At 57.7% G+C, this 23,598-nt stretch overlaps 2 protein-coding genes across 21 annotated transcripts in view; one reads left to right on the top strand and one right to left on the bottom strand.

Moving 5' to 3' along the window:
• The window catches only part of PLCD3 (phospholipase C delta 3), a 24,010-nt gene extending 10,084 nt beyond the window's left edge, over positions 1-13,926 (bottom strand). The window contains exons 1-5 of one of the 3 annotated variants that reach the window (XM_003131325.4): positions 13,406-13,926; positions 2,126-2,287; positions 1,798-2,026; positions 1,383-1,512; positions 115-343 (exon numbers count right to left, since the gene is read on the bottom strand). In XM_003131325.4, coding sequence (XP_003131373.1) covers positions 115-343; positions 1,383-1,512; positions 1,798-2,026; positions 2,126-2,287; positions 13,406-13,556 — 901 coding nt within the window. In that variant the 5' untranslated portion in view covers positions 13,557-13,926. Of the gene's footprint in view, positions 1-114; positions 344-1,382; positions 1,513-1,797; positions 2,027-2,125; positions 2,288-9,151; positions 9,299-13,405 lie in introns of those variants that run through there. The other 2 variants (XM_021066845.1, XM_013980896.2) reach the window with 2 other exon arrangements.
• ACBD4 (acyl-CoA binding domain containing 4) lies at positions 13,794-23,598 on the top strand. Of its 18 annotated transcripts, none has more exons than XR_002337092.1 (11): positions 15,300-15,428; positions 15,534-15,933; positions 16,195-16,315; positions 16,387-16,471; positions 16,745-16,865; positions 17,085-17,216; positions 17,477-17,547; positions 17,645-17,720; positions 18,348-18,487; positions 19,056-19,308; positions 21,915-22,646. XR_002337092.1 is itself a non-coding variant. In XM_021066847.1 (11 exons), the coding sequence occupies exons 2-11, from the start codon at positions 15,846-15,848 to the stop codon at positions 22,165-22,167; spliced, it is 954 nt and encodes a 317-aa protein (XP_020922506.1). In that variant the 5' UTR covers positions 15,300-15,428; positions 15,534-15,845; the 3' UTR covers positions 22,168-22,646. The 18 variants fall into 18 exon arrangements, 11 of the variants coding, with proteins under 11 accessions (XP_003358059.1, XP_020922506.1, XP_013836335.1 ...); XR_002337094.1 differs by having other exon boundaries at positions 18,725-19,308; XM_021066847.1 differs by lacking the exon at positions 19,056-19,308 and having other exon boundaries at positions 17,085-17,171; positions 21,915-22,033; positions 22,122-22,646.

Raw genomic sequence — 23,598 nt, 5'->3', positions numbered from 1 at the left:
CAGGATGGCGCCCACAGCCAGGATCAGCGGAGCCCACTCAGCCCGGAACCCAGATCTATCAGATGCCAAGCCCTGGGCTGGGGGGGCCCCAATCCCGTCAGTCAGCCCCCTCACCTGTTTCGTTGAGCTCATAGGTGTGGATGAGCTGCTGGGCGCGGGCCAGCGTGGCGCCGTCCTCGCCCTGGTCCTCCAGGAACTCCAGCAGCTCAGGGGCGCTCAGCACGCGGTCCTCGCCCGAGTACCGGTGGAAGATCTCCTCCAGCTCCGGGCGTTTCAGCAGCCGTCGCAGGAACTCCTCGATCTCAGGCCCCTCCAGCCGCTCGTTGTTGGAGCGGTCACACTCCTGGAGAGCAGGAGGGGGAAACCAGAGGAGAAGGACACCCTGGGAGAGCCGGCCTGCGCCGGCGGGGAGGGGAGGCGAGCTCCCCATTTCCCGAGCAGAGAAAGCGAGAGCTAGAGAGGCTCCGGGTCTCCCTCAGCTGATAAATGGCAGGGCTGGGATTCAAAGGAAGGCCTTTTGGGTTCGGTACCTGTCCCTCTGCGCCATGACCTTCCTCCAGAATCAAGATGTGGGAGGGGAAACAGTGATCCCAGCACAGGGCTGAGCCCCTGGGGCCGAATTCCCTCTCTTGTGTGTGTGCCCTACCCTCAACTGCACACGTTCACACCCAGGGTCAAGGAAGAACACGTGATCGAATTTGCTTAGCGCAGTCCACCTGGAGCTGTCGGCCCAGTGTACACATGTGCCATGGTGCTCCTGTCTTTTTTTCTTTTCTTTTTTTTGCTTTTTAGGGCAGCACCTGTGGCCTATGGAAGTTCTCAGGCACTAGGGGTCGATTTGGAGCCGCAGCTGCTGGCCTATGCCACAGCCACAGCAACCCCTACATTGCAGCTCACAGCAACACCAGATCCTTAACCCACTGAGCGAGGCCAGGGATCGAACCTGCCTCCTCATGGAGACTAGGCAGGTTCATTACCACTGAGCCACAACAGGAACTCCCCCTCTTGTCTTTCACTGTCATTGGCCTGTTGTACAGGCAACATCCACACAGGTGTCTCCACGGGCTCAAACTGGGCCATGGAGGCAGAGCCCACCCGTGTGCCCCTGCGCTCCCACATGTGTGCATGGTCATGTGTGGAGGTGCAGGCCTGCACGCCCGGGGTCGTCCCTACCCTTGGGCTCTGCCTGGGGGTGAGGACAGGAGCTCTGGGCCACCACCCCCATCCTGGCCCAGCGGTCTCCCTGGGTTAAAAGCGTTTGTAGGCCCAGATGTGGCCTTTCTGCAGAGAGAGGCCACTCTGTCCACAAAGGGGAAGGGAACGGGTGCCTCGGGCGGCTGGGGGAGGGCAGAGAGCCGAGGGCGGGGGCGACAGGTGCCCACCTTGAAGAGGCGGTAGGCGTACATGTCGTTCATGTCCACGTTGACCATGAGCAGCAGGCTCTTGATCTCCTTGAAGCTCATCTTACTGTCCTGGTTGGAGTCCGCCCGGTGCAGATAGGAGTGGATCCAGGTGTGGGTGCTCAGGAAAGACCCGAGAAGGGCTGGGCCCCGCCCCCAGCGGACAGGTGACTGACAGGTACGTCACCTCCTCCCCCGCCCCCGGGGCGTCCAGGTTTGGGGGCGGTGTTTTACTCTCCGCCTATGGACCCCCCCCCGACCACGTGTCCTTCAGTCGCAGGCCATGGGCTCCCCAAGGGCGGAGCCATGCCTTCCTTGGGTCTGGGGCTCCTCCCGGGACGAAGCCTGGCCCCCCTCCACGCCCGGGGCCCACCCCACCGACTTCCAGGGAGGATATTGGTCGAGGCGCTCACGCTGGTTCATGGCGTCGAGGCGCGCGCGCAGCTTGGCCAGACCCCGCACCCAGCGCTGCGCCTCCTCGGCCGTGGGCGCCGCCAGGTCCAAGTTCTTGCGGCGCCCCTTGAAGGCGATGGTGAGGCAGCGCGCCGGCGCGAAGGCGCCCCCGAAGCGTCGCAGGCCCTCGGACTGGTGGCCCTCGCGGACGGCCTCGATGTGCTGCACGTAGACTGCGGGGAGGGACCAGACACGCACGACTGGATGACGACGGGGTGGTCGGGCCGCCACGGTCCCCAGCCCCCACCCGCGCCCGGCCGGCCCTGGCTCACAGATGTGCTGAGACGGCGCGCGCCGGATGCGCCGCTGGAACCACACGCTCAGGCCGTCCTCCTGCAGCCGGTAGAACCGCTCCTTGTGCCACGTCCGCGAGCGGATCTTGCAGAGCGTGGAGCCCTGCAGCATGGCACGCACGTCCTCGTCCTCGGTCAGGCCTGCGGGGATGGAAGGCCATGGGCATCCTGGCTGGACCTGGCTGGCCCTGCCCGCAGGCTCCCTCTAACCCTCCTCCCAGCTGGGAGCCTCCTGGAACCTCTGCAAACCCTCCCAGGCCGCTCTTGCTCCTTGTGACGTGTGGCAATACTGGCTTGGGCTCTAGGCTTTTCTGCCAAGGACTGTGCCTGTTGTGTCCCACCCGGCCTCCCTCTGAGTGCCGGTAACAGCCTGCCCTCCTCCCTGCCCAGAGGCCTCCTTTGGAGGCCCTCTGACCAGAGCAATGGCTCAAACAGCGCCTAGAATTCAGGCCTCACCAGAGGTCGCCCTTTCTGCTGCTCCTCTGTATCTCAGCCTCCAGCCTTCAAGCCCAGAATCTGCCATCAACAGGCCTTTTCCTTTGACATGAAATCTGACCTTCAAGAGGGTAGACTCACTATCTAACCTGAATCTTTCTTGCTGCAACTCAAGCGCCTCACCTCTGCTTTCCCAAAGACAAGGCAGGACAGCAGAGGCTACTCGGAGGCTCGAGGGTCTCAGGCCAACATGCCAAGCCCAGCCTTGCCTGGGCCAACCTGGGGCTGACCTCCAAATGCCCTGGTGGGGCCCAGCTGAAAGCATGTTCTCCTGTGACGCTTGGTACTCCCCGTTGCCCAGCCACTGTCACAACTCCCATGTCACCCCTCGGCCCGCATGTGCTCTCCCATCACAGCATCCACATTCCTTAATGAGACAAAATGCTTACAAAGAACCCACTACATGCCAGACCCTGGTCATGTAGAAACGCAAGAGCAGGAGTTTCCGTCATGGCTCAGCGGAAATGAATCTGACTAGTATCCATGAGGACACAGGTTCGATCCCTGGCCCCACTCAGTGGATTCAGGCTCCAGCATTGAGCTGTGGTGTAGGTTGAAGACACTGCTCAGATCTGGCATTGATGTGGCTGTGGCGTAGGCCAGTGGTTACAGCTCCGATCCGACCCCTAGCCTGGGAACCTCCATATTGCCGCTGGCATGGCCCTACAAAGACAATAAAATATAAATAAATAAATAAGCAAACAAGTGCAGAGATGCTTCAGGAATTTGCCAGCATTCCATGGCTGGGAAGTGATGGAAGCAGGTTTCACATCCTGGAGGTCAGTCTCCAGCACCTTTACCTTTGGCTGCTACACTGACCCCTCTGCTTCTGCTTCTCTCCTCCTCCACCCGCCTCCCTGCAGCCACCCTGGACTTGGGGAGGTGGGAAAGAGCAGGAAGTCAAATCCCAGCTCTGTCACTTCCCAGCGACACGGCCTTGGAGGCACCCCCCCAAGTCTTGTGCTCTCCATTCATAAAATGGAGACGATGACGCTCCCTGCTGTGACAAAATCCAAGATTCAGCCAAGATGCTGCCCATCCCAGTACCGCCACGATCTGCTTGGATTCGCTTCAGCAAGGGTCAAAACCTAAGGTTTATGAGCCAGAGGACAATGGAACGGTTGGGAACTGGCCAAACTGTAGGGTCCACACCCTTTGGAAGGAGGGGCGCAGCCAGGAGTGGATGAGGGCCCGGAGTTTCCAGAGAGCAGGAACCTGGATTTCTATGTGAAATCTCCAGATTTTTCAATGTTGGCAGTTAAACCAAATTGAAACAAAAAAAAAAATCCAAAACCACCACTGTGTGGGCCAAAGGAAACAGGACAGTGGGCCTCTCTTCCTCCCTTTATTTTAACAAGCTCCCAGCACTGGGTTTGGCTTCAGGGTTTATGGTTCCCAGGCCCCTGCTTGTCCAACTGCAAATCCTGACCTGAGGAATCAAGTCTAAATTCCTGGGCCTTCCTCTCACTCTCTCTAGGAGCCTTTGTAGGATCCTTTTCCCATAATGGAGTCCTTTAAGGACTACCTCCTCCAGGAAGCCTTCCTTGATTTGTCCTCAAAAGGGCATTCTCCCTCCCTGACCACCGCCAATGCTCTTTACTATAATTAAAACGCCACACCTAAATTGTGATTTCAGTGGACTTTAATAAACCCAAGCAGTGGGATATCCTCACCTCAGTGCTTATCCCAGAGATAGGCTTGCAGCCAGAGTTTTCTGAAAGGAGAGACAGATGGACAGACAGCTAATGGACTAAGGGCATCCTAACCCCAGCCCTGAGCAATCTGTTCTGATTTAAGGGCAGAAGTCTTATAGGTCAAGATTTCTCACCCCAGCTGTGCTTCAGAATCACCTGGGGACACACACACACACACACACACACACACACACACACACACACACAAATTATATATATATATAGCTTCTTAGGGCCACACCTGCAGCATATGGAAGTTCCCAGGTGCTAGGGGTCGAATCTGAACCACAGCTGCAGGCCTACACCACAGCCATAGCCACGTGGGGTCCGAGCCGCATCTGCAATCTACACCAAAGCTCACGGCAGAGCCAAATCCTTGACCCACTGAGCAAGGCCAGGAATCGAACGAACCTGCATCCTCATGGATACTAGGCAGGTTTGTTTCCACTGCACCACAACAGGAACTCCTGGGCATCTGTATGTTTGAAACCCTACGCCACGACTTCGAGGGCAACACTGATTGAGAATCCGGGACTCAGGGGCAGGAGGAGGAAGCTGCCATCCTTAGGAGGCTCTGGGCTGCCCTAGAGCCCATCTGCGACCCCAGTGGCCGCAAGGGGTCTCTCAGAGTTTAGACCGTAGCCTTCTGGAAGGATCAGAGCCCGCTCAGTGCCACCTAGACAGGAAGGGGAGGTGGATCGCTCCTCCTTTCAGACAAAGAGCTGGAACACGACATGTGCCAGGCCAAGGGACTCACCAGATCATCAGCCCCCACTCTCCACATCGCAACTTCGAAATCCCCCCACCCTGAGGAACAACGGGGTGGGGGGCAAGGCTGGCGGGGGAACCTGCCGTGCCCCCAGGACTGAGCCCACCCCTCCTCCACCTCAGCTGCGGGAAAGGGGACTCCTCGTTCCCATGACAACCAGGCTCTGCAGCTGGGGCCACCTCCCCTGACTGGCAGCCTTGCGATGCCAAGCCTGTAGCTGGGGGGGGGCTGGTGAGTGACTAAGCCCGGAAATGGAGGTGAGTCACCAGGGGCCTGTTTTGTCCAGAGTCTTCTGCAAACAGGACATGGAGAAAGGCAGCCTGAATCCCTGACGAGCCCCCCAGTGGGACAGGTTCCCACGTTGAGAGAGCCCTGCTCCTGGCCCTCACTCCCAGCTCCCCAGGAGCCTGTCAGGGGAAGGGGTGACACTCCATTCTGCCCAACCAAGCAGCACAGGCCCCCACATCACGCTGTCCCTTGGCCACACTGTCCCCTGACCATACGGCCAGTGGAAAAACCACATGGAATGAGGGTGAAGTGCCAGGCTGCGCCAGGTGCTGAGTCCCTGGGTGGGTACCTCTATTTCTCCATTACTTGTGCTTCTGAACCCATAGGTAGTGAGGGGTCTGGGGTGTCAGATGGGAAGGGCAGGACCAACAGAGATAAGGGGGTGAAGTCAGGAGAAGGACCCATGCCCTGGGCAGTGATGCTGGGAAGGGCCTGGCTCTCTCCCAGCCACCCAGGAAACATTTCAAGTCCTGCCAGACCCAAACCCACAGATGTTTCCTCAACCTCATTCCTACCTGAGCCCGCCTCCCTCCTGGGTTTGTCTATGCATCCGTCTCTGCCTTGAACCTGGAGCTGGGCTGGGCCAGTACCATGGCCGCCTTGGCCGAGCAGGTGGGAGAACAATCATGAAATAATAGCAGTAAAAAATGAGGACAAACTCTAGTCAAAAGATGGAAATAATCCAATAATTTTTTTTTTTTTACAGTCTTTTCTGGCTACAGGTTTATTCAACACAAAACAATCTCTTCCGACTTAACTGATGTGGCTGACCACGTCCACGACCAAAGCCGCCTCTGATTCATCAACAGATGAATAGATAAGCAAAATGTCGTCTGTCTACAGAGTGGGATATTATTTAGCCATAAAAAGGAGTGAAATCTGGAGTTCCCATTGTGGCTCAGCGGTAACGAACCCGACAAGTATCCATGAGGACACAGGTTCGATCCCTGGCCTCGCTCAGTGGATTAAGGTTCCAACATTGCTGTGAGCTGTGGCATCAGTCACAGGTGGGGCTTGGATCCTATGTGGCTATGGCTGTGGTGCAGGCCAGCAGCTGCAGCTCTGATTCAACCCCTAGCCTGGGAACTTCCTTATGCCTCAGGTGCAGCCCTAAAAAGACCAAAAAAAAAAAGGAGTGAAGTCTGACCTATGCTACCACATGAACCTTAAAAACATGATGCAAAGTGAAGTGAAATAAGCCAGATCCCAAAGGATTCCATTTATATGAGGTACCTAGAACCAACTCAGAGAAACAGATTTACATCATTTATGACTCAACTTAAAAAAATTCAGAAAGTAGGGAGTTCCCATTGTGGCTCAGTGGGTTAAGAACCCGGCTAGTGTCCATGGGGATGTGGGTTTGATCACATTTGGTGGGTGAAGGATCCAGTGTTGCTGTGGCTGTGGCATAGGCCGATTTGACCCCTAGCCTGGGAACGTCCATATACCACAGGTGCATCTGTGGAAAAAAAAAAAAAAAATTCAGGAAATAAATTAGAGGTTACTAGGGGCTGTGGAAAGGGAGGAATGGGGAACTATGGCTTCATGGTTACGGTTGCTGTTTAGGGTGATGGAAAAGTTTTGGAATTCATACAACATTATGAATGTAATTAATGCTACTAATTACCCACCTAAAAATGGTTTAAATGGACAATTTTATACTGTAAACATATTTTAACATAATCTAAAAAAAAAATAGTAATGTAATAGGCCAGAACCAGTGTACACTTTTTTGGTATCTTATAAATGCACTCTAATCTTCTTTTAATTAATTTTCTTTTTTTTGTCTTTTTGCCTTTTCTTGAGCCACTCCCACGGCATATGGAGGTTCTCACGCTAGGGGTCTAGTCGGAGCTGTAGCTGTTGGCCTACATCAGAGCCACAGCAACGCGGGATCCGAGCCTTGTCTGCAACCTACACCACAGCTCACAGCAATGCCAGATCCTTAACCGACTGAGCAAGGCCAGGGATCGAACCCGCAATCTCATGGTTCCTAGTTGGATTCGTTAACCACTGAGCCACAACAGGAACTCCTTCATTAATTTTTTTTATGGCTACACAGTGTATGGAAGATCTGGGGCCAGGGATCAAATCCAAGCTGCAGCTGTGACCTGGAACAACGCTGGATGCTTAACCCACTGTGATGGGCTGGGGATCAAACCTGTGCCACCACGGAGACAATGCCAGATCCTTAACCTGCTGTGCCACAGCAAGAACTCCCCAGTATACACTTTAAATGGTTGAATGGTGTGGTATGTGAATTAATTCTCAATAAAGCTGTTAAAGAGGCACAGAGCAGCTAAGGACCTTGTCCAGGGTCTCAGGACGGTAAGCGGTGGAGCTGGGGTGTGGTGAGAGTTGGGGAGGCCTCACCCAAAGGGCTCTCTGTGGCGGGAAGGAGTACATACGGCCCTCCGTTTGGGGCCGGCTCCCCAATAAATATTATTGAAGAAGGACACCAAGGCAGTGCCCGAGAGGGAAGAGGGACCCTGGTACCTGGCTCCATCTGTGCTCCCCAGTCCCACGGCCTCCAGCTGGGCCCCTCTCCTGCCCAGCCCAGTAGTTCCCTGCTCTCAATTGGGCCCGTACACCTTCCCTGAGTCGCCGGCTTATCTCAGCCTCCAGAGAGGGGCCAGGAGGTGGCAGGGAACGGGCAGTTTCCCAACGACCACTTTCAGCCTGGGCGGTCTGGGCCACGTGCAGGTCTGTGGCCAAGGCTGGGGGGCAGGAAACTGCCTTAGTGGCAGAGCTGGAAGGGGCTGTGGGGAGGCCAAGTTCATCCCTGGCCCTGAAATCCCCCTCTTCTCACAGACAGACCACTGATGACCAGAGAGGACAAGCCTTGTAGGCTGAAAAGAATGCGGGTGCCCAGGACAGGGATGGACGCAGGGGCTGGAGCGGGCTGGTGGCAGGGGTGGGAGGCACTGTGTGGTCACGGGGCATGTGTGCAGAGCGCAGGGTAAGGAGTGAAGGTGTGTGTAGGATGGTGTGTGCACACGTGTGCGTATATGTGGGGGGGGTTGGTGGGTGGGAGGAAGGTGGTCAGCTTGGGGTGGAAACCAGGCTCTGGGTGTGTGTGCATGCTGGTGCACACTCAGGAAGGGCACCGGGACTCCAGCAAGAATGTGAGACATGCAGGGAACAGCGGCAGCCCAGCTTCATGCCAGCGGTGGGGGGAGGGAAAGAAGAGCGGCTTTTCCCAGTGCCTGAGACCATGAGGCTCTGGGCAGGGACAGGCACTGGCGAGGGGTCTCAGACACCTTCCCACTGGAACTCTCTAGCCGGCAGGCAGCCCTAGCACCTCAGGGACCAAGCCTGTCCCCTCGCCCTGATGGGCCGCCACACCCAAGGCAAGAACCAGTGGAGCTCAGCCCAGAACTGGTAACATTCCTTGAAGCATCGACAACCTTGAGGGGTGGGGGGGGAGGCAGGCGGGGGTGGGGATGGGGGGGTGGAGTAGGGGGGACATAGTAGGATAAGGTGACAGCTTCCCTCTCAGCAGGGCCAGGCCAGAAGTGAAACCTGTTTGGGGACAGAGGCCGTGGAAGAGGGGATGGCTCCGCAGAGCTGAGGAAGGAGGAGATGGGGGGAGGCTCACAATGCATGACAGAGCCAGCGCCCCCCAGTCCTGCTGATGTGACCAGGAAGGTGGCCCAGCCCTCCCCACCACCCAGGCCAGGCACCTGCCCAGACTGGGGGCTGCTCTGAAGACCCCCCCCCCGCCCCGTTGCTGGCCTTGCCCCTGGAAGCCCTACTCACCCTGCAGGAGAGGTCCTGGGCCAGCCATCGGGAGCACCCCCTTGCCCTGCGGCATTTGGTGGTGTGTGCAGATCGGGGAGGGAGGGGAGCAGATTCTGCCACCTCAGTGCTTTGCTGGGGGCCGGATTAGGGGCGGGGTGGAGCATGAGCGGTCCAGGGGCAGTCCTGGGGCCTCTGGGGAGATAGGGCTGCCAGATAAAATTCAGAATGCCCAGTTACATTTGAATTTCAGATACACAATATTTTAGTATCCATAGGTCCCAAATTACTTCTTGTGTATCTGAAATTCGCATTTAACTGAGCATCCTGTATTTTTTTTTTCTTCTTCTCTTTTTTGGCCACCCTCATGGCATATGGAGTTCCCAGGCCAGGGATCAGATCGAGCCACAGTTGCCACCTAACCACTGTGCCAAGTATCCTGCATCCCAGCACTCCCAAGACACTGCCGATCCCATTCTGCCACAGTGGGAACTCTGAGCATGCTGTAATTTTTTTGGCAGCCCTAGGAGGACACCACTGGAGGCTGGCAGAGCCACTGTGGGGGAGAGGTACAGCAGTCTTCTTCCGCACCCCACCCCCACCCCCCACCGCCAGCAAAAATCACTCATTCAGTCCTTGTGTTAGGAGCTTGGACTCCGGGCCACACTTCCTGGATTCAAATCCTCTTTTAGCTACTTCCCAGCTTTGAATCTTGGGCAAGTTCCTGAACCTCTGGGAACCTCGGTTTCCTCATGTGTAAAATGAGGCTAAGGGTTCCACCTGCCCCATAGGGTTGTGTCATTAAATGAGCTAATAGGTGAAAAGCACTGGCGCGGTGTAGGCAGGTGTTAACACTCATTCATCTGCCAATAAAGAGGCATCGTTGAAAACGAAGGCTTTGGTGGCAGACAGATGCTGCCGCCTCTTAGCTCGCCTCTTAGCTGTGTGGCCTTGGTCCCCTCCCACTGTCATGTGAAGACAGTGGCGGCACCTTCCCAGGGTGGCTGGCCGAGGATTAAGTGGGTTCTGGGCTTCGGTGAGCTCAGCACTGCGCCCGCTGCTCTTCAGCTCCTCCCCAGCTTCCTGGGGGCAGGCCAGGCCAGCAGCCCAGCCTGGGGTGTGGGAGCAGAGAGGAGTGGACCCCCGGCTCCACAAATGACTTCCACTCAATGTGGGGGCTGCTGCCCCTCCCCTTCCCCCCAGTTCCTCCCGGGATGACCCTCCAGGACTTTCATTTTCCTTTATTTCCCTTATTTTTTTATTATTATTATTTTTTTTTGGTCTTTTTGCCATTTCTTGGGCTGCTCCCAGGCTAGGGGTCTAATCGGAGGTGTAGCCACCAGCCTATGCCAGAGCCACAGCAACGCGGGATCCCAGCTGCGCCTTCAGCCTACACCACAGCTCACGGCAACGCCAGATCCTTAACCCACTGAGCAAGGGCAGGGATCGAACCCGCAACCTCATGGTTCCTAGTCGGATTCGTCAACCACTGCGCCACAACGGGAACTCTCTATTTCCCTTACTTATAAGCCTTTGACTCCGAGCCCCTCCCTGCCCCAGTCTCCAGACCTGATCTGAAAGAAAATCTGTTCTCTGTTAGCCAAAGGGGTGTGGTGACCAGGGTGACAAGGCACAGCCCTGAGGGTCATTTCGGGACAGGCAGCAGCTGCAGGGGTCTGAGTGGAAGCTACCTGAGTGGTAGACCTAGGCCTTGGCCTTGATAGTCTGAGCAGCTGGGCCCTGGGACGCCTGGGTTTCGCCTCCATCCTGTCCCTGGACTCGGCGAGGCCTGGCCAGGGGACCTACCCCCGGAGCTTGACACTGCTTTCTCAGAAGGCAGTCATGCAGCAGGATGGTCCAGCGGTGAGGAGGGGGGGTGGCCCAGATGACATTCTGACACTCGCATAGTTCATGACAGTGTCACTGTGACAGGCTGCCTGGAGCTCCCGTGTGCCTTAGTCAGAGCTGCTGAGTCTTGGGCTCGGCTGTAATTATTCGTCTACAAGTGTCGCCTGGTGTAGACTGCGCTCCCCCAGGGCAAGGTGGCTGTGTCCTCCGTAGCCCCAGCCCTGGCACCTCACCCTGGCCCGCTGACAGGACTTAGCGAACACGTGTGGGACAGGGAGGCAGACAGGTGTGCGGGAGCATCACCTTGGCCCTCCCATGGCGCCCTTGACCCCCGCAGGGGCTGCCTCCCCCTGGGGCTGCTTTTCTAGCCCAGCGCCAGCCCCTGGCCCTCTTGGCGGCCCCTCAACTCCCAATGGCCACCCTCCTCTCCCCACCCCCTCTGCTCCTTTTCCCAGAGGGTGACACTGCCAGCCACCAGAGACACCTTTCAGATCCCGCCAACTGCAGAGTGCGGCCCAGCCTACCTTCTGGTGATTCTGGGATCGATCTCAGCTGCACAGGCCCACGCCTGCACGCCAGCCACCACAGCCTGCAAAACGGACCCTCAGCCTTCCTCCTGGGAGTCTCCCACTTTCACCCCAGCCTTTGTCCCACCCATCCCTATTCTGCACAGCTCCTGCCTCTCTCCTCCTGCCTGGGACCTTCCCAGGACCCTGCTTCCCGGGGAAAAGAGAGAGAAAGCCCGTAACCCTCTAAGGAGAGGCCTAGGGGATCCAGCCTCCACCTGCCTCCCCCCTTCTCCTCACTCCAGTCTCCGCCCAGCTCTGGGGTGCAGCTGGGGCACCCCAGCATCTCCCTGGCCCCTTCCCGCATAGCCTGGTGCCTTTGCTTCCTTGTCTGACCTCCTTGCTGGTGCCTCAGCTCTCTGAGGGCCAGCACCAAGTCTGTATCGTTCAGTACTGAGTCCCCAGGGCACAGCATACCATAGGCACTCAATAAATACCTGCTGAATGCCTGTGCGGGTGATGGGGAGAAAGGCAGAGATCGTGTCTCCTGCCTCTGTAAGGAGAGTGCCAGGCATGGTGCTCAGAAAGCAGCACTCAGTAAATTCAGGTCACACGAGCGAGGGGCCGTAGAAATAAGAACAGGAGGGAAGACGGGCAGTGTGGCCTCAGAATTTGGCCCCAAGATTCACGCAGCAGCCCTGCCCTCCCGTTCCCTCAGCCCCACCTCCAGCCTCTCCATCATTAACTCTTCTACCAACCACAGTTCTACGAGACCACTTCAGCTTTACAGTACTTTTTTTTTTTTCTCTTTGCCTTTTCTTGAGCCGCTGCCATGGCATATGGAGGTTCCCAGGATAGGGGTCTAACCAGAGCTGTAGCCACCGGCCTATGCCAGAGTCACAGCAACATGGGATCTGAGCCTCGTCTACAACCCACACTACAGCTCACGGCAACGCCGGATCCTTAACCCACTGAGTGAGGTCAGGGATCGAACCCGCAACCTCATGGTTCCTAGTCGGATTTGTTAACCACTGAGCCACGACAGGAACTCCAGCTTTACAGTACTTTACATCGCACAAAATAATCTCACAATACACACCCCATTCAAGGTCTCAACTCCCCCGTCAGTCCCGCTTTGCCCAGACTCAGAGAGGGTACCAGAGGCAGTGTGGGGGGCATGCCAAGCTTTGCCCTTTGGTAAAGGCTGTGTGGCCATAGACAAATTCCTTGCCTTCTCTGAGTCAGTGTCCTCCCCTGTAAAACGAGGGTCACACCACCTACCTCTCAGGCAGGGGAAGGCTGAAGGTCACCACATCTGTAACCACCCAGGGCCACCTGGGTCTGGGGGATGCTTAACAAACCACAGTTACATTCCTTTCCCCCCAGTGACTTCCCCCAAATCTGAGAGGGCAGCTCTGGCTTTCTGACGCCACAGGTCAGTGTTCTCACCAGTTAGACCAGTCCTACCAGTGCTGTGTGGCTGCTCTGACCCCAGTGGGGGCTGCAGGACTGGAGGGCTGGCTTGAGATGTCAGCCTCTTCTACAATTTTCACGCCTTCCTAAGGGGGCCAAGAACCCAGGATTGGGGAGCACAGGGTTGGGGAGGGGGTGAGGGACACCACCTCAAGCCTGTCACTCCCACTCCGCTCTCCTGGCCTTTTGGGACCCCAGTCCGCGTCGCTCGCCCAAACTCCCACTCCACACGCCCCGCGGGCGCCTCCTGGTGGGAACAGACCTGGGAACCTCGGGTGACCCCAGGTGCGACCCCCGGCCGGAACGGGGCTGGCGTTCCCTCTCTCGCCAGACCCCCACAGCCCCACTGGGAGGCCCACGAACGGCTCCCCGGAACACCCCGACCCTCCCAGCTTGCGCCCCCCGGGCCATCCGCGCCCTCCCAGAGCCGCCCCGGCCGCTCACTGACCCATCTTCTTCAACGCCCGCAGCCCGGGCCTCTTGGTGCCGCCGTCCTGGGGCGCGGGCGGGGACGGGAGCGCGACGGGCGCTGCGACCTGGGCCGGCACGGGGGGCTCCTCTGGCCGCCGGTGGCGGCTCCTCCAGAGGCCGCACAGCATGGCTCGGGGGTGGTGGGGGGACCGGGGCCGGGCCCCGGGACTCTGCGTGCGGTGCCGAGTAGAGAAACTTAGCGGCGCCAGGAGGGAATCGGGAGGAGGAGGTGTCGGGAGGAGGGAGAGAGGGAGGGGCGAGGGTCAAGGAAGGAGGGGCCGGGAGGGACGGGGCGGGGCCAGGACGGCGCCGGGGGGCGGGGGGGCGCGAGGCTGCGGGGCGTGGGGGGTGCGAGGCTGCGGCGCGAGGGGGGCGGTGACCCCGGGCGGGGATCTGTGCCCCAGCGGAGGTGTGCGGAGGGAGCCCGGTCCGCGCCCCGGAGTCCCTGCGTTCGCCCCCAGCTCCTGAATCCGCCTCCCCATTCTCCGATCGGTCTTCGAATCCCGGTCCTATCCCAGTCCCGAGCTCCTTGGTGCGGGGGAAGCGGCGGAAGGGGCCTGAGCTGCCCTCAGTACAGACGGAGGACCTTTCTCCACCCTCCCCTTCCCCGACCCACCCGAGAAAGGAGCCAGACTGGGTTCGGGGTCTGTGGGCGGGCTCGCCCAGGGCCTAGGGTTCGAGGGCCCACAAAGAGGATAGAACCCCAGGAGCTGAGCGGGGCGACAGGGTGCAAAGGCCCGAACCGGAGCGGGGGCAGCGGGAACTGACGGGAGAGGTGGAGGGAGGAGGGCTCCGGCTGTGACATCATAGGATTAACCCTCTCCGCGCCCGGCCACTTGCTGCCCCCAAAGGGGTAGAAGGCTCGAAGATGACTGGTCTGGAGAAGGTGGGCGTTAAGTCTGGAGTCCTCGGCAGAATCTCGGTTCTGGGGACCGAGGCTTGAACCGTTTGGCACCCCCACTGGGTGTTTGAGAGTACCCGGACGGCCACCGCACGTTACACAGATGTCCGCGACATCAAGCTGTGGATGAGCGTCGAGTGCGGATTCTGGTGACAGTGTCATGCGCGCACTTACTACCTATGAAACCACCAGCGTGTTTGTGCACGGAGGGCGGTATCTGCGTTTCCTGCAGCAAGAGCCCTGAGGGGCAGAGAGCTGGGTGCACACTGCCACTTGGCGGCTGCCGGAAGCGTGGCATCCCCAAAATAAAAGTTTCTCAGGACCTAGATTTGCCACCTGCTGCTCTACTTCAATCTCAGATAGCCCGGGCCGACCCAGAGTTTCCGTCCGTGCTGGCTCGAGTCTCCACATCTCTCTGGATATTCTTTCTGAATATTAAGTCTTTACCTCCATATTATTTTTTCTTTTGGCCGCGCCCGCGGGGGGTATAAGTTCCTAGGCCAGGGATCGAACCTGAACCACAGCAGTGACCAAAGCCTCTGCAGTGACAACACCGGATCCTTAACCCGCTGTGTCAAAAGAGAAATGCTTTGTTTTGCGTACTTTTGATCCTGCAATTCCTTCCTTCCAAAACTCAGCTCTAATGGTTCCTCCAGAACCCCTGCCCTCAGGACCTGATTCCCCTTTTTCCTCCCCAGCGCCTGGTGAGTCTTCTGAGGAGCTGAATTGCTCGAATATGCAGGTTCAGGTTCAGCTGGCTACGCCTGTTTCCACCAGGGGGCGCAAGGAGTCAGCGTCCGTTCCCGACGTCCACCAGGGGGCGCTTCCGCCCGTCTCTGGCCCTCCAGGGTTGAGGAGCCAAGCCACAGATTCGCCCTGCCTGATTGGGAGAGGCACCACTAAACTATTTGCATAATTTTGAAAGGGCCGCTCTGAATGGTTACGGTATAGAAGAAATCTGAAACAGGCTCGTTCATTGGTTGAATTTTTCCCCTTTCCTCGGCGTCCCCATCCCGGCCAGACTCGCCCCGGAGGTCAGTCGGCAACCTCTGTGCGGGGGGCTGGGAAACCCAGGTGTCCAGGCAGTGGGCATTGCAAGGTGAGTGCCGGGCAGCCAGGTTCCGGGCCGGGGTGTGGGGGACCAGGATGGGAGACTGTTCGCACCGCACTGACTCCTCTTGGCTTGTCCCTTGGCCTTGTCTAGGAGAATTGTATCTAGGGGTTCACTGTGACCCTTGCCACCTGCCTCTCCACCCACACCCGAGGTTCTCTCCGTCGAGCCTGGTCCCACCCACGCTGCCTCGGCGTGGGGCAAGGAGTCTCCTCGGCCGCACCTCCTGACTTCCCGCGGCATCTCACTCAGGCCTCCGAAGAGCTTAGTTTGCCCCCCTGGAGAGTGGACCGCTGGCTTGGAGGTGTGTGCCCGGGAGCGGGGGACCCTGGGGGCCTGCTCACAACAGGCTTGTTCTTGCAGAGTCGCTCAAAAGTAGGGCCCCAGGGCTCGGAGCAGCTGGGTATGGGTACTGAGAGTGAAAGTCCAGAACCGGACTGCCAGAAACAGTTCCAGGCTGCAGTCAACGTCATTCAGAACCTGCCTAAGAACGGTGAGGGTACTGGCATCTGCGTTTGGGGGTTGAAACGACTGGGGTTCACCACCCAGGAGGCTCTGATCCCGGCAGTTTTTGCAGGCAAATCCTTGCTTGGGCTGTCCCGGACCGCCCCCCACCCCGCCCCCCGCCCCGGTGAGGCTGCCCTGGCTGGGACCCCTCAAGACCTCTGCCTCTGCAAGAGTGGGTCTCGCCCACCTCCATCCTCTTGGAGCTGGAGGTGATGCTCTGCCCTCCACTTCCCAACCCCCTGCCCAGGCTCTTACCGCCCATCCTACGAAGAGATGCTGCGATTCTACAGCTACTACAAGCAGGCTACCGTGGGTCCCTGCCTGGTCCCCCGGCCTGGGTTCTGGGACCCTATTGGACGTTATAAATGGTGAGCTCCCTATCCGCTGGCCAAACAAGCCTCAACTGTCAACCAGCCTTTCACAACCCTCTGCCCCCCAGGGACGCCTGGAACAGCCTGGGCAAGATGAGCAGGGAGGAGGCCATGTCTGCCTACATCACTGAGATGAAGCTGGTGGCACAGAAGGTAGGCAGAGGCGGCTGCAGACCCCTCTCTGTGCCCAGGCTCTCAGCCAGGTGACCTGCCCCAGCTTCCAGTCTGACCCCCATTGTGTTTCCAGCACATCGATACCCTTCTGGAGCTGTTCCCCCACCCCTGCCAGTCTCTGGTTCCTGTCTGGGCACAAGGTGGAGGCGTGCGACAGGGCAGGAGCAGGGTGGAGGTGGCCCAGCTCAAGGGGGTAGGAGGACAGTGGTGAGAGGGGCCAGCCTTTCCCCATTAACCCTCCTTCCCACACAGGTGATCGACACGGTGCCTCTGGGCGAAGTGGCAGGGGACATGTTTGGTTACTTCGAGCCCCTGTACCAGGTGATCCCTGACATGCCGAGGCCCCCAGAGACCTTCCTGAGAAGGATCACAGGTCAGACCCCCCAGGCTTGGAGCTCCTTGAGTGCTGACTGAACCATCTTAGGGGGCTGCTCAGTTGGAGGGGGTTGGGGGCAGAGAGCTCTAGGTGATGTCCTTGTAAGGACCCCACGTCGTGCCCCTGATGGGGTGGCCTCAGGCAGAGTCCAAGGCCAGTGGGGAGCAGCGACCTGACCTCTTCCTGGCCCCACCTCTGGGTGCTGTGTCTCCTCAGGTTGGAAAGAGCAGGTACTGAATGGAGATGCTGGGGCTGCCCCAGAACCTCCCCGCCTCCCCAAGGAACCAGCACCCCCAAGCCCAGGTCAGTGCCTGGGCAGGAGGGCCGAGGGCCAAACCCAGGCCAGAGGTACGGGGGAACAGGGTGGAAGGGAGAAGGCTAGATGCCATGCTGTGCCTGTCACATCTCATGCCCAGAGGCCTCCTGTGCTCCCAAAGTTCGGGGCAGGTGCCAGGGTTCCTGTCCAGGGTCTCACTCAGGGACCCATCTGTGCCTCCTGTGGCAGTATTGCTAGTGTCCCCTGAACAGGTGCCTCTGCCCAGTTGCACCCCCCTTCCCTCCCTCCATGGCCTCCCTCTTACCGCTCACCCTACTTATCCCATCCCCAGAGTCCCAGCCCCCCAGGGACCAGGACTCTGAGGTTTTTTGTGATTCCCTGGAGCAGCTGGAGCCTGAGCTGGTGAGACCAACCCCCATTCCTTCCCCTCCCCTCCCCTCCGCACTGTACCCTGGCTGCTCCCATCAACCCCCTTGGACTTTGGGATTCGTCTCGGCAGGTTTGGGCAGAGCAGGGGAGTGCCCATGGGGGAGAGCTCGACGCCAGGAACAGCCCGGAGCCTCCTGCAGGGAAAGGTGAGCCCTTGCTTGACCTTCCACCCCTTCCCTGGGGCTCCAGTGCCCTAGGCCTTCCCCTGGCTGCTCTCTTGGGCAGAGGTGAAAGTCCAGCGCTGGGCACTGGAGGGAGCAGCCTCTGCTCAGGAAGAGTTGCCAAACAGCCAGGCACTGGCCCAGATGGGCAGAGCCCCTGCCCAGCTTCCTCTCCAAGGCCTACCAGGAGTCCCTACCCTTGGCAGGCAGCTGGCGTGGGAGTCTTGGCCCAGCTCTCACCTACACCTACATGGCGACATGGCCTTAGGAGGCGTTCTCTCTCTGGGCCTCCCATTTGGGACTCTCAAAGGACAACATTGAGGTGTGTCCTGTCCCTTTCTAGAACTTCCCATGTGCCTTGCCCCATATTTTCTCCTTGTTCCTCAGAAGGAGTAGCTGAGAGGGAGATGACTTAATTTTCAGATGACAGACGAGACTTAGACAAGCTGTCGACTTGCCCACAGTCACCCAGCTAAGTAGCAGCACTGGGATTCAAACCCCTGGCAGCCCAGCCACGTGGATGGGCTTTCAGGACTCGCTCCCCCCTCCCCTGGCCTCAGCGCGCCAGCACCCTGGCCCTGGCTGAGTTTCCGTCCGCATCTGTCTCTGCAGGGAAGGTGGAAGGCAGCCCACCGGGGTCCCAGGAATTGGACGCATGGCTGGTGGGGACAGTGCGGGCACTGCAGGAGAGCATGCGGGACGTCCAGGGCAGACTGCGGAGCCTGGAGGGCATGCCCGGCCCCCCCAAGCAGGTGAGCCCCCTACGAAGGCCAGACTGGGGCAGGAACGTGATGGTCCCTATTTTGTGTGCCTTGTCCAGCCAACCTCTGCCCCTGTCCCCGTGTCTACCTGCCCACACCTGCGCCTGCTCCAGAGAAGGGTGCGACTCGGGGTGCAGGCGCCAAAGTCAGGGGTCAGAGGCGCCTCCACCCTGGAAGGGAGGGTGGGAAAGACCTTCCTTTCCTGCTCTTACCTCCCTCTGCCTGAAGAGACGTTGAGGACTGATGAAATCCCACCTGCTGGAAGGGCCAGAATGTGTCTGCTCTGTGCAGTGGTGCCGAGGGGTGCCTGCTGCCTCGCAGTTAGGACTTGTTCGGTTTCCAGATCTACGGTCTCCACCCCCCACAATTCAGCGCTTGCCTCCCTCACTCCCTCCTCTCAGCTTCTAGGTCCGCTTGCCCCTCAGCCCTCGGCTTCTGCAAAATAAGTCACAGCAGTCATTTCTGGGGCCCCACCTGGGTGCCAAACATTACTTGGCATTTAATCTCATTTAATCCACACAACAAACCAATGAAAGCGGCGTTCCCTCCCCTTTTACAGATGAAGGAACTAAAGCTCTGAGAGGTTGAGTAACTTACTTGAGGGCACACAGCCCAGAAGAACCTCACAGAGCTGCGGAGAGGCTTAAATGAGGTGATGCGTGCCGGTGCTTCTGTAGCACCCAACACACAGGAAACACTTCTCAAGTGGGCTTCGTTGTTGTTGTTATTATTACGATCGACATCAAGTGATGGCGCTGGTAGCGGCCCTAGGTCTGTCTCCCTCCAAAGCTGGCAACCACCATTAACTATGAGTGAGTCTTTTGAGAAGCCTGGGGTGGTGGAGGCAGGAGATGAGGGGTCAGGGCCAAGTCCCTGGATATGGGGTAATCACTTGGGCAACTCTTAACCCCTGTGGCACAGCGGGTGTCGGACAAGGTGGCAGGACCTTCCTCAGAGCCACCTGTCAGCACTCACCCCCAAGTTCTTATTTATTGTTTACTTCTTACTGATTTCACATCCTGAAGATTTTAAAGACTTCTACCCTGAAATTACTTGGGTTTGCATCTCTAAAAAGGAGGGAAAAAAAAAAAAAAAAAAAAGGAGTTCCCATCGTGGCTCAGCGGCACAAAATCTGACTAGGAACCATGAGGTTGTGGGTTCAATCCCTGACCTCGCTCAGTGAGTTAAGGATTCTGCACAGATGTGGCTCAGATCCTGCATTGCTGTGGCTCTGGCGTAGGCCGGCAGCTGTAGCTCTGATTTGACCCTAGTCTGGGAACTTCCATATGCTGTGGGTGCGGCCCAAAAAAGCAAAAAAAAAAAAAAAAAAAAAAGGAGAAGTAATAACAGTAAACATAAAATAAAAATAAGAATAGGAGTTCCCTTTGTGGCTCAGTGGTTAATGAACCCAACTAGGATCCATGAGGATGTGGGGTTGATCCCTGGCCTTGCTCAGTGGGTTAAGGATCCGGCATGGCCTTGAGCTGTGGTGGAGGTTGCAGATAGGCCGGAAGCTGCGGCTCTGATTCAACCCCTAGCCTGGGGACTTCCGCATGTGCAGCCTTAAAAAACAACAACAAAAAATTAAAATTAAATAAAAATAAGAACATTCTACTACCTAGCAAAAATAATTCTTTATCACACACATTGATTCCTTCATATCCTCAAATACCCAGTCTGAATTCAAATCCCCTTTTCCAGCTTCCCTGTCTGTCCAGGCCCGGAGCACATGCTGCATGTGGTTCCTCTGTCCTTAAGACTCTTTTAGTCTAGACTGTCCCTTTTCCTTGCTACTGACTTGCTGCTGAGTCTGGATGGTGGTTCTGGAGAATGTTCTACTTTTGGGGTCTGTCTGAGGACGGGCTCGTGGCTAGTTTACAGGACCAGATGACATCAGAGGTGCTGTTCTTCCCATCATGGGACAAGTGTGTGGATGTCCTACCAGGAGTGATTCTAGCGTGGACCCCTAGCAGGGATGAAGGGGTGACAGTCTGATCCCACCACCTGCAACCAGGGAAGAGCCAGTTCCCCCTCAACCCCATGCGACACACAGTTTTTGACAACTGGTGGATAATCCTTACCTGGATCAATAATTTATTTAGTGGGAGCAAAAAAGGGTTGGCTTTTAAATTCTCTGATTCCTTTAACATTTATTAGCTGTCATTTTTCTATAGAGTTTTCTCGATTATCTAGGATTTCCCTGAAATACAGAGCCTTACGGAAGGACAGAATGAGTGCTCATTTTTTTTCTCTTTAATTATCTATTTTTATCTATCTATTTATTTATTTATTTTTGTCTTTTTAGGGCCGCACCCATGGCATATGGAGGAGGTTCCCAGGCTAGCAGTGAATCGGAGCTGTAGTCGCTGGCCTACGCCACAGCCATGGCAACACAGCATCCGAGCCATGTCTGTGGCCTACACTACAGCTCAGGGCAACACCGGATCCTTAACCCACTGAGTGAGGCCAGCGATCGAACCTGCGTTCTCACGGATGCTAGTCAGATTCGTTTCCGATGAGCCACCACAGGAACTCCTAATTATCTGTTTTTAAAGTAAGGAGTTGATTTAACAGTCACCTCAATAGTGATATATTTTCAACTTTCTTTTTGGCCATCATTACGAACTCATGGATTTTAAAGATTCAGTATTTCAGTCAACTGCAGTCATCATTCTTTTTGATGCCCAGATTCGATTCTGCTCCTCCATGACGGGAACTTCAATCTTTATTTATTTTTGTCTTTTTAGGGCCACACCCTCGGCAAATGGAGGTTCACAGGCTAGGGGTTGAATCAGAGCTGTAGCTGCTGGCCTACATCACAGCTCACAGCAATGCCAGATCCTTAATCCACTGAGTGATGCCAGGGATTGAACCCTCAACCTCCCGGTTCCTAGTCAGATTCGTTTCCGCTGCGCCATGACGGGAACGCCTGGCCTCATTAATCTTTAAAAGCTTCCTTGCTTCCTGGTACAAGACATCCCACATTTACTTCTACCTTCTTTGCTCCAGACCTGAAATCTGCCACTTCTCCAAGGAGCCCTGCCTCCTTTCGGCAAAGAATGGTACTTAGAAACTAAAATCTGAGTATCCGGGGTCCTCATTTGAAAGATGTGGCACATCCTTTACAATATGGGGTCTTTGGGCCGTACCAGCAGGATCACTGCTTTATGGCTCAGAGGAGACAGCCTGGAAGCTAGTCCTTCCACTGGCAACCGTTCTGGCCTTTTGGCTCCTGCCCAGGGAGGAGGATGTGGGAATTGGGGCTCAGCATGTCAGGGACACACTGGGAGCCCCAGTCCTCAGGCTGGGGAGCTGGAGGCAGAAGCTCCCACTTGCGTTCTGGAAGCAAGATCCTAGGGAGGGCCCAGTCTGTGCTTGAGGCCTGGGCTGGAGCCTGACTCCCTCCTCTTGGCAGCAGAAGTCCCCACCCAGTGCCAGGCCTTGGCCCCTCAGGCTCTCCGGTCCCACTCTGCTCTTCTTCCTCCTGTGGCCCTTCATCGTCCAGTGGCTCTTGCGACAGTTTCGGACCCAGAAGAGGTGATTTTCCATGACGGAGGTCTCTGCAGCCAACCGAGGAGGCTCTGAGCCCTGTCTTGCTGTGCCCTGAGCCTTCCTATGGGTTTAGGGAGAAAACAGCGTTGACCCCAGCTCCCACCCTCTTCTGGCTGTGATCCGGGTTTGCCTTGGCACCTCTCCCCTAAAAGGAGGCCAAGTAAGACCCCCGCTTCCCCTGCAGCTCTACAGAGACTCTCCCTCCTCACCCCCCACCCGAGCTCCCGAGGGTGGCTGTGCCCGGCCCCGGTTCGGGGTTGGCCAGCGGCTCGGGGGCGGGGTTGCCGGGTCTCAGCCTCCGCAGACCTCCCCACCCGCCAGGTCACCTGACTCGCTCCCACCCCTGCCACTCCCCAAGGAGGCTCAGCTCGTGGGCAAGCTGGGACTTGGGCCGGGGCCTGGAAGAGTGATTGGCTGGGAGGCTGCGGGAGAAGGCCAGGAGGCCCGGCAGAGTTGGGGAAGGGCGGGGAGCGCTGGCCCTGGGGGAGGGGAGTCCGCTCCCTTTGGCTGGCCGCCCTACCCCCACAAATACTCAGGACGTCTTCACTTACTAAAGAATGTTTCACTAAATAAAATAAAACCTTCATCTTCTGCCGTCTGGGCTGCCACGGAGTGAGGTGGGAGCGGGTCCGGGAGGCGCGAGACTCAAGTCCCTTTCCTCCCCCTGCCCCGCCGCCCGCGGCCCGCCCGGAGAGGCCAGCGGCCGGTGTTCCCGAGGGAGCATCTTCCTCCTCCCGGGCCTAGTGGAGGGCACACAACCCGGGGGGCCGGAGGGGCTGCGGGGGCGTCCAGGGCTGGGTGGGGGCCCTCAGCCGGGGGTGGGGGTGGGGCCGAGGCTGCGTCCCTGCCCCTCTTCCCGTCGGGGACAGGGGTGCGGGGGACCGGTGAGCTGGGGGCGGCCGGAGGAGTCCAGCGGGGCTTGGGCACAGGCTTCTTCCCGGCCCGAAGGAAGGGCGGCTGCTCCCTGCGCCGCGCGCGCGCGCGCGCGGCGCAGGGCCAGGGACCTGAGACCCTGGCCCCGTAAGTGCCCACTGCCTGTTTCCCCCTCCTAGGCTGCTCGCTTCCAGAGTCCTCTCCCGCGCCCAGGGAACTTTCTGGAAGGCCAAGGCCTGCAGGAGCTTCGTCCCCGCCCCTCCCCGAGTGAGCACAGACCCCTGGGGGCCACCAGCTGCTGTGGGCTGCTCTGGTTCCAGCATTTTGAGTTAACCCCTGTGTGAAGATGGACATCTGAAGGGGAGGGAGAGAGGGTCCAGGCTGGTGCTGGGGATGCGGGCCTGGGGCGGAAGCCAGCTCCACCACTTGCACTTACTAGCTGTGTGACCTGGGCAAGACTCTTAACTGCTCTGAGCCTGGGTCACCTTATTTGTGGAATAACGACGAGGATCTCTTCGTTGTAAAGGCAGTCCAGGGGTTTATATGAGCAGGACATGTAAAATGCCTGGCGAAGAGTTAAACCTCAGCTAATAGCAGGGTGCCTGGCCTCTTGTTTCATAGAATTCTGGAATTCCACAACCCATGAGTCTGGCCACGCCTCCCCTAATAGGACAAAT

The sequence above is a fragment of the Sus scrofa genome, chromosome 12 (assembly GCF_000003025.6).
Source record: "Sus scrofa isolate TJ Tabasco breed Duroc chromosome 12, Sscrofa11.1, whole genome shotgun sequence".
Taxonomy (NCBI): Eukaryota; Metazoa; Chordata; class Mammalia; order Artiodactyla; family Suidae; genus Sus; species Sus scrofa.
This window is presented reverse-complemented; position numbering and strand designations above follow the sequence as displayed.

Excerpts from the sequence above, each read along its gene's own strand:
- ACBD4 (XM_005668722.3), top strand. The coding sequence starts at position 15,846 with ATGGGTACTGAGAGTGAAAGTCCAGAACCGGACTGCCAGAAACAGTTC. Across the intron at positions 15,934-16,194 it reads TCAGAACCTGCCTAAGAACG|GCTCTTACCGCCCATCCTAC; the intron begins GTGAGGGTACTG and ends CCCCCTGCCCAG. Across the intron at positions 17,548-17,644 it reads AGCAGCTGGAGCCTGAGCTG|GTTTGGGCAGAGCAGGGGAG; the intron begins GTGAGACCAACC and ends TCGTCTCGGCAG.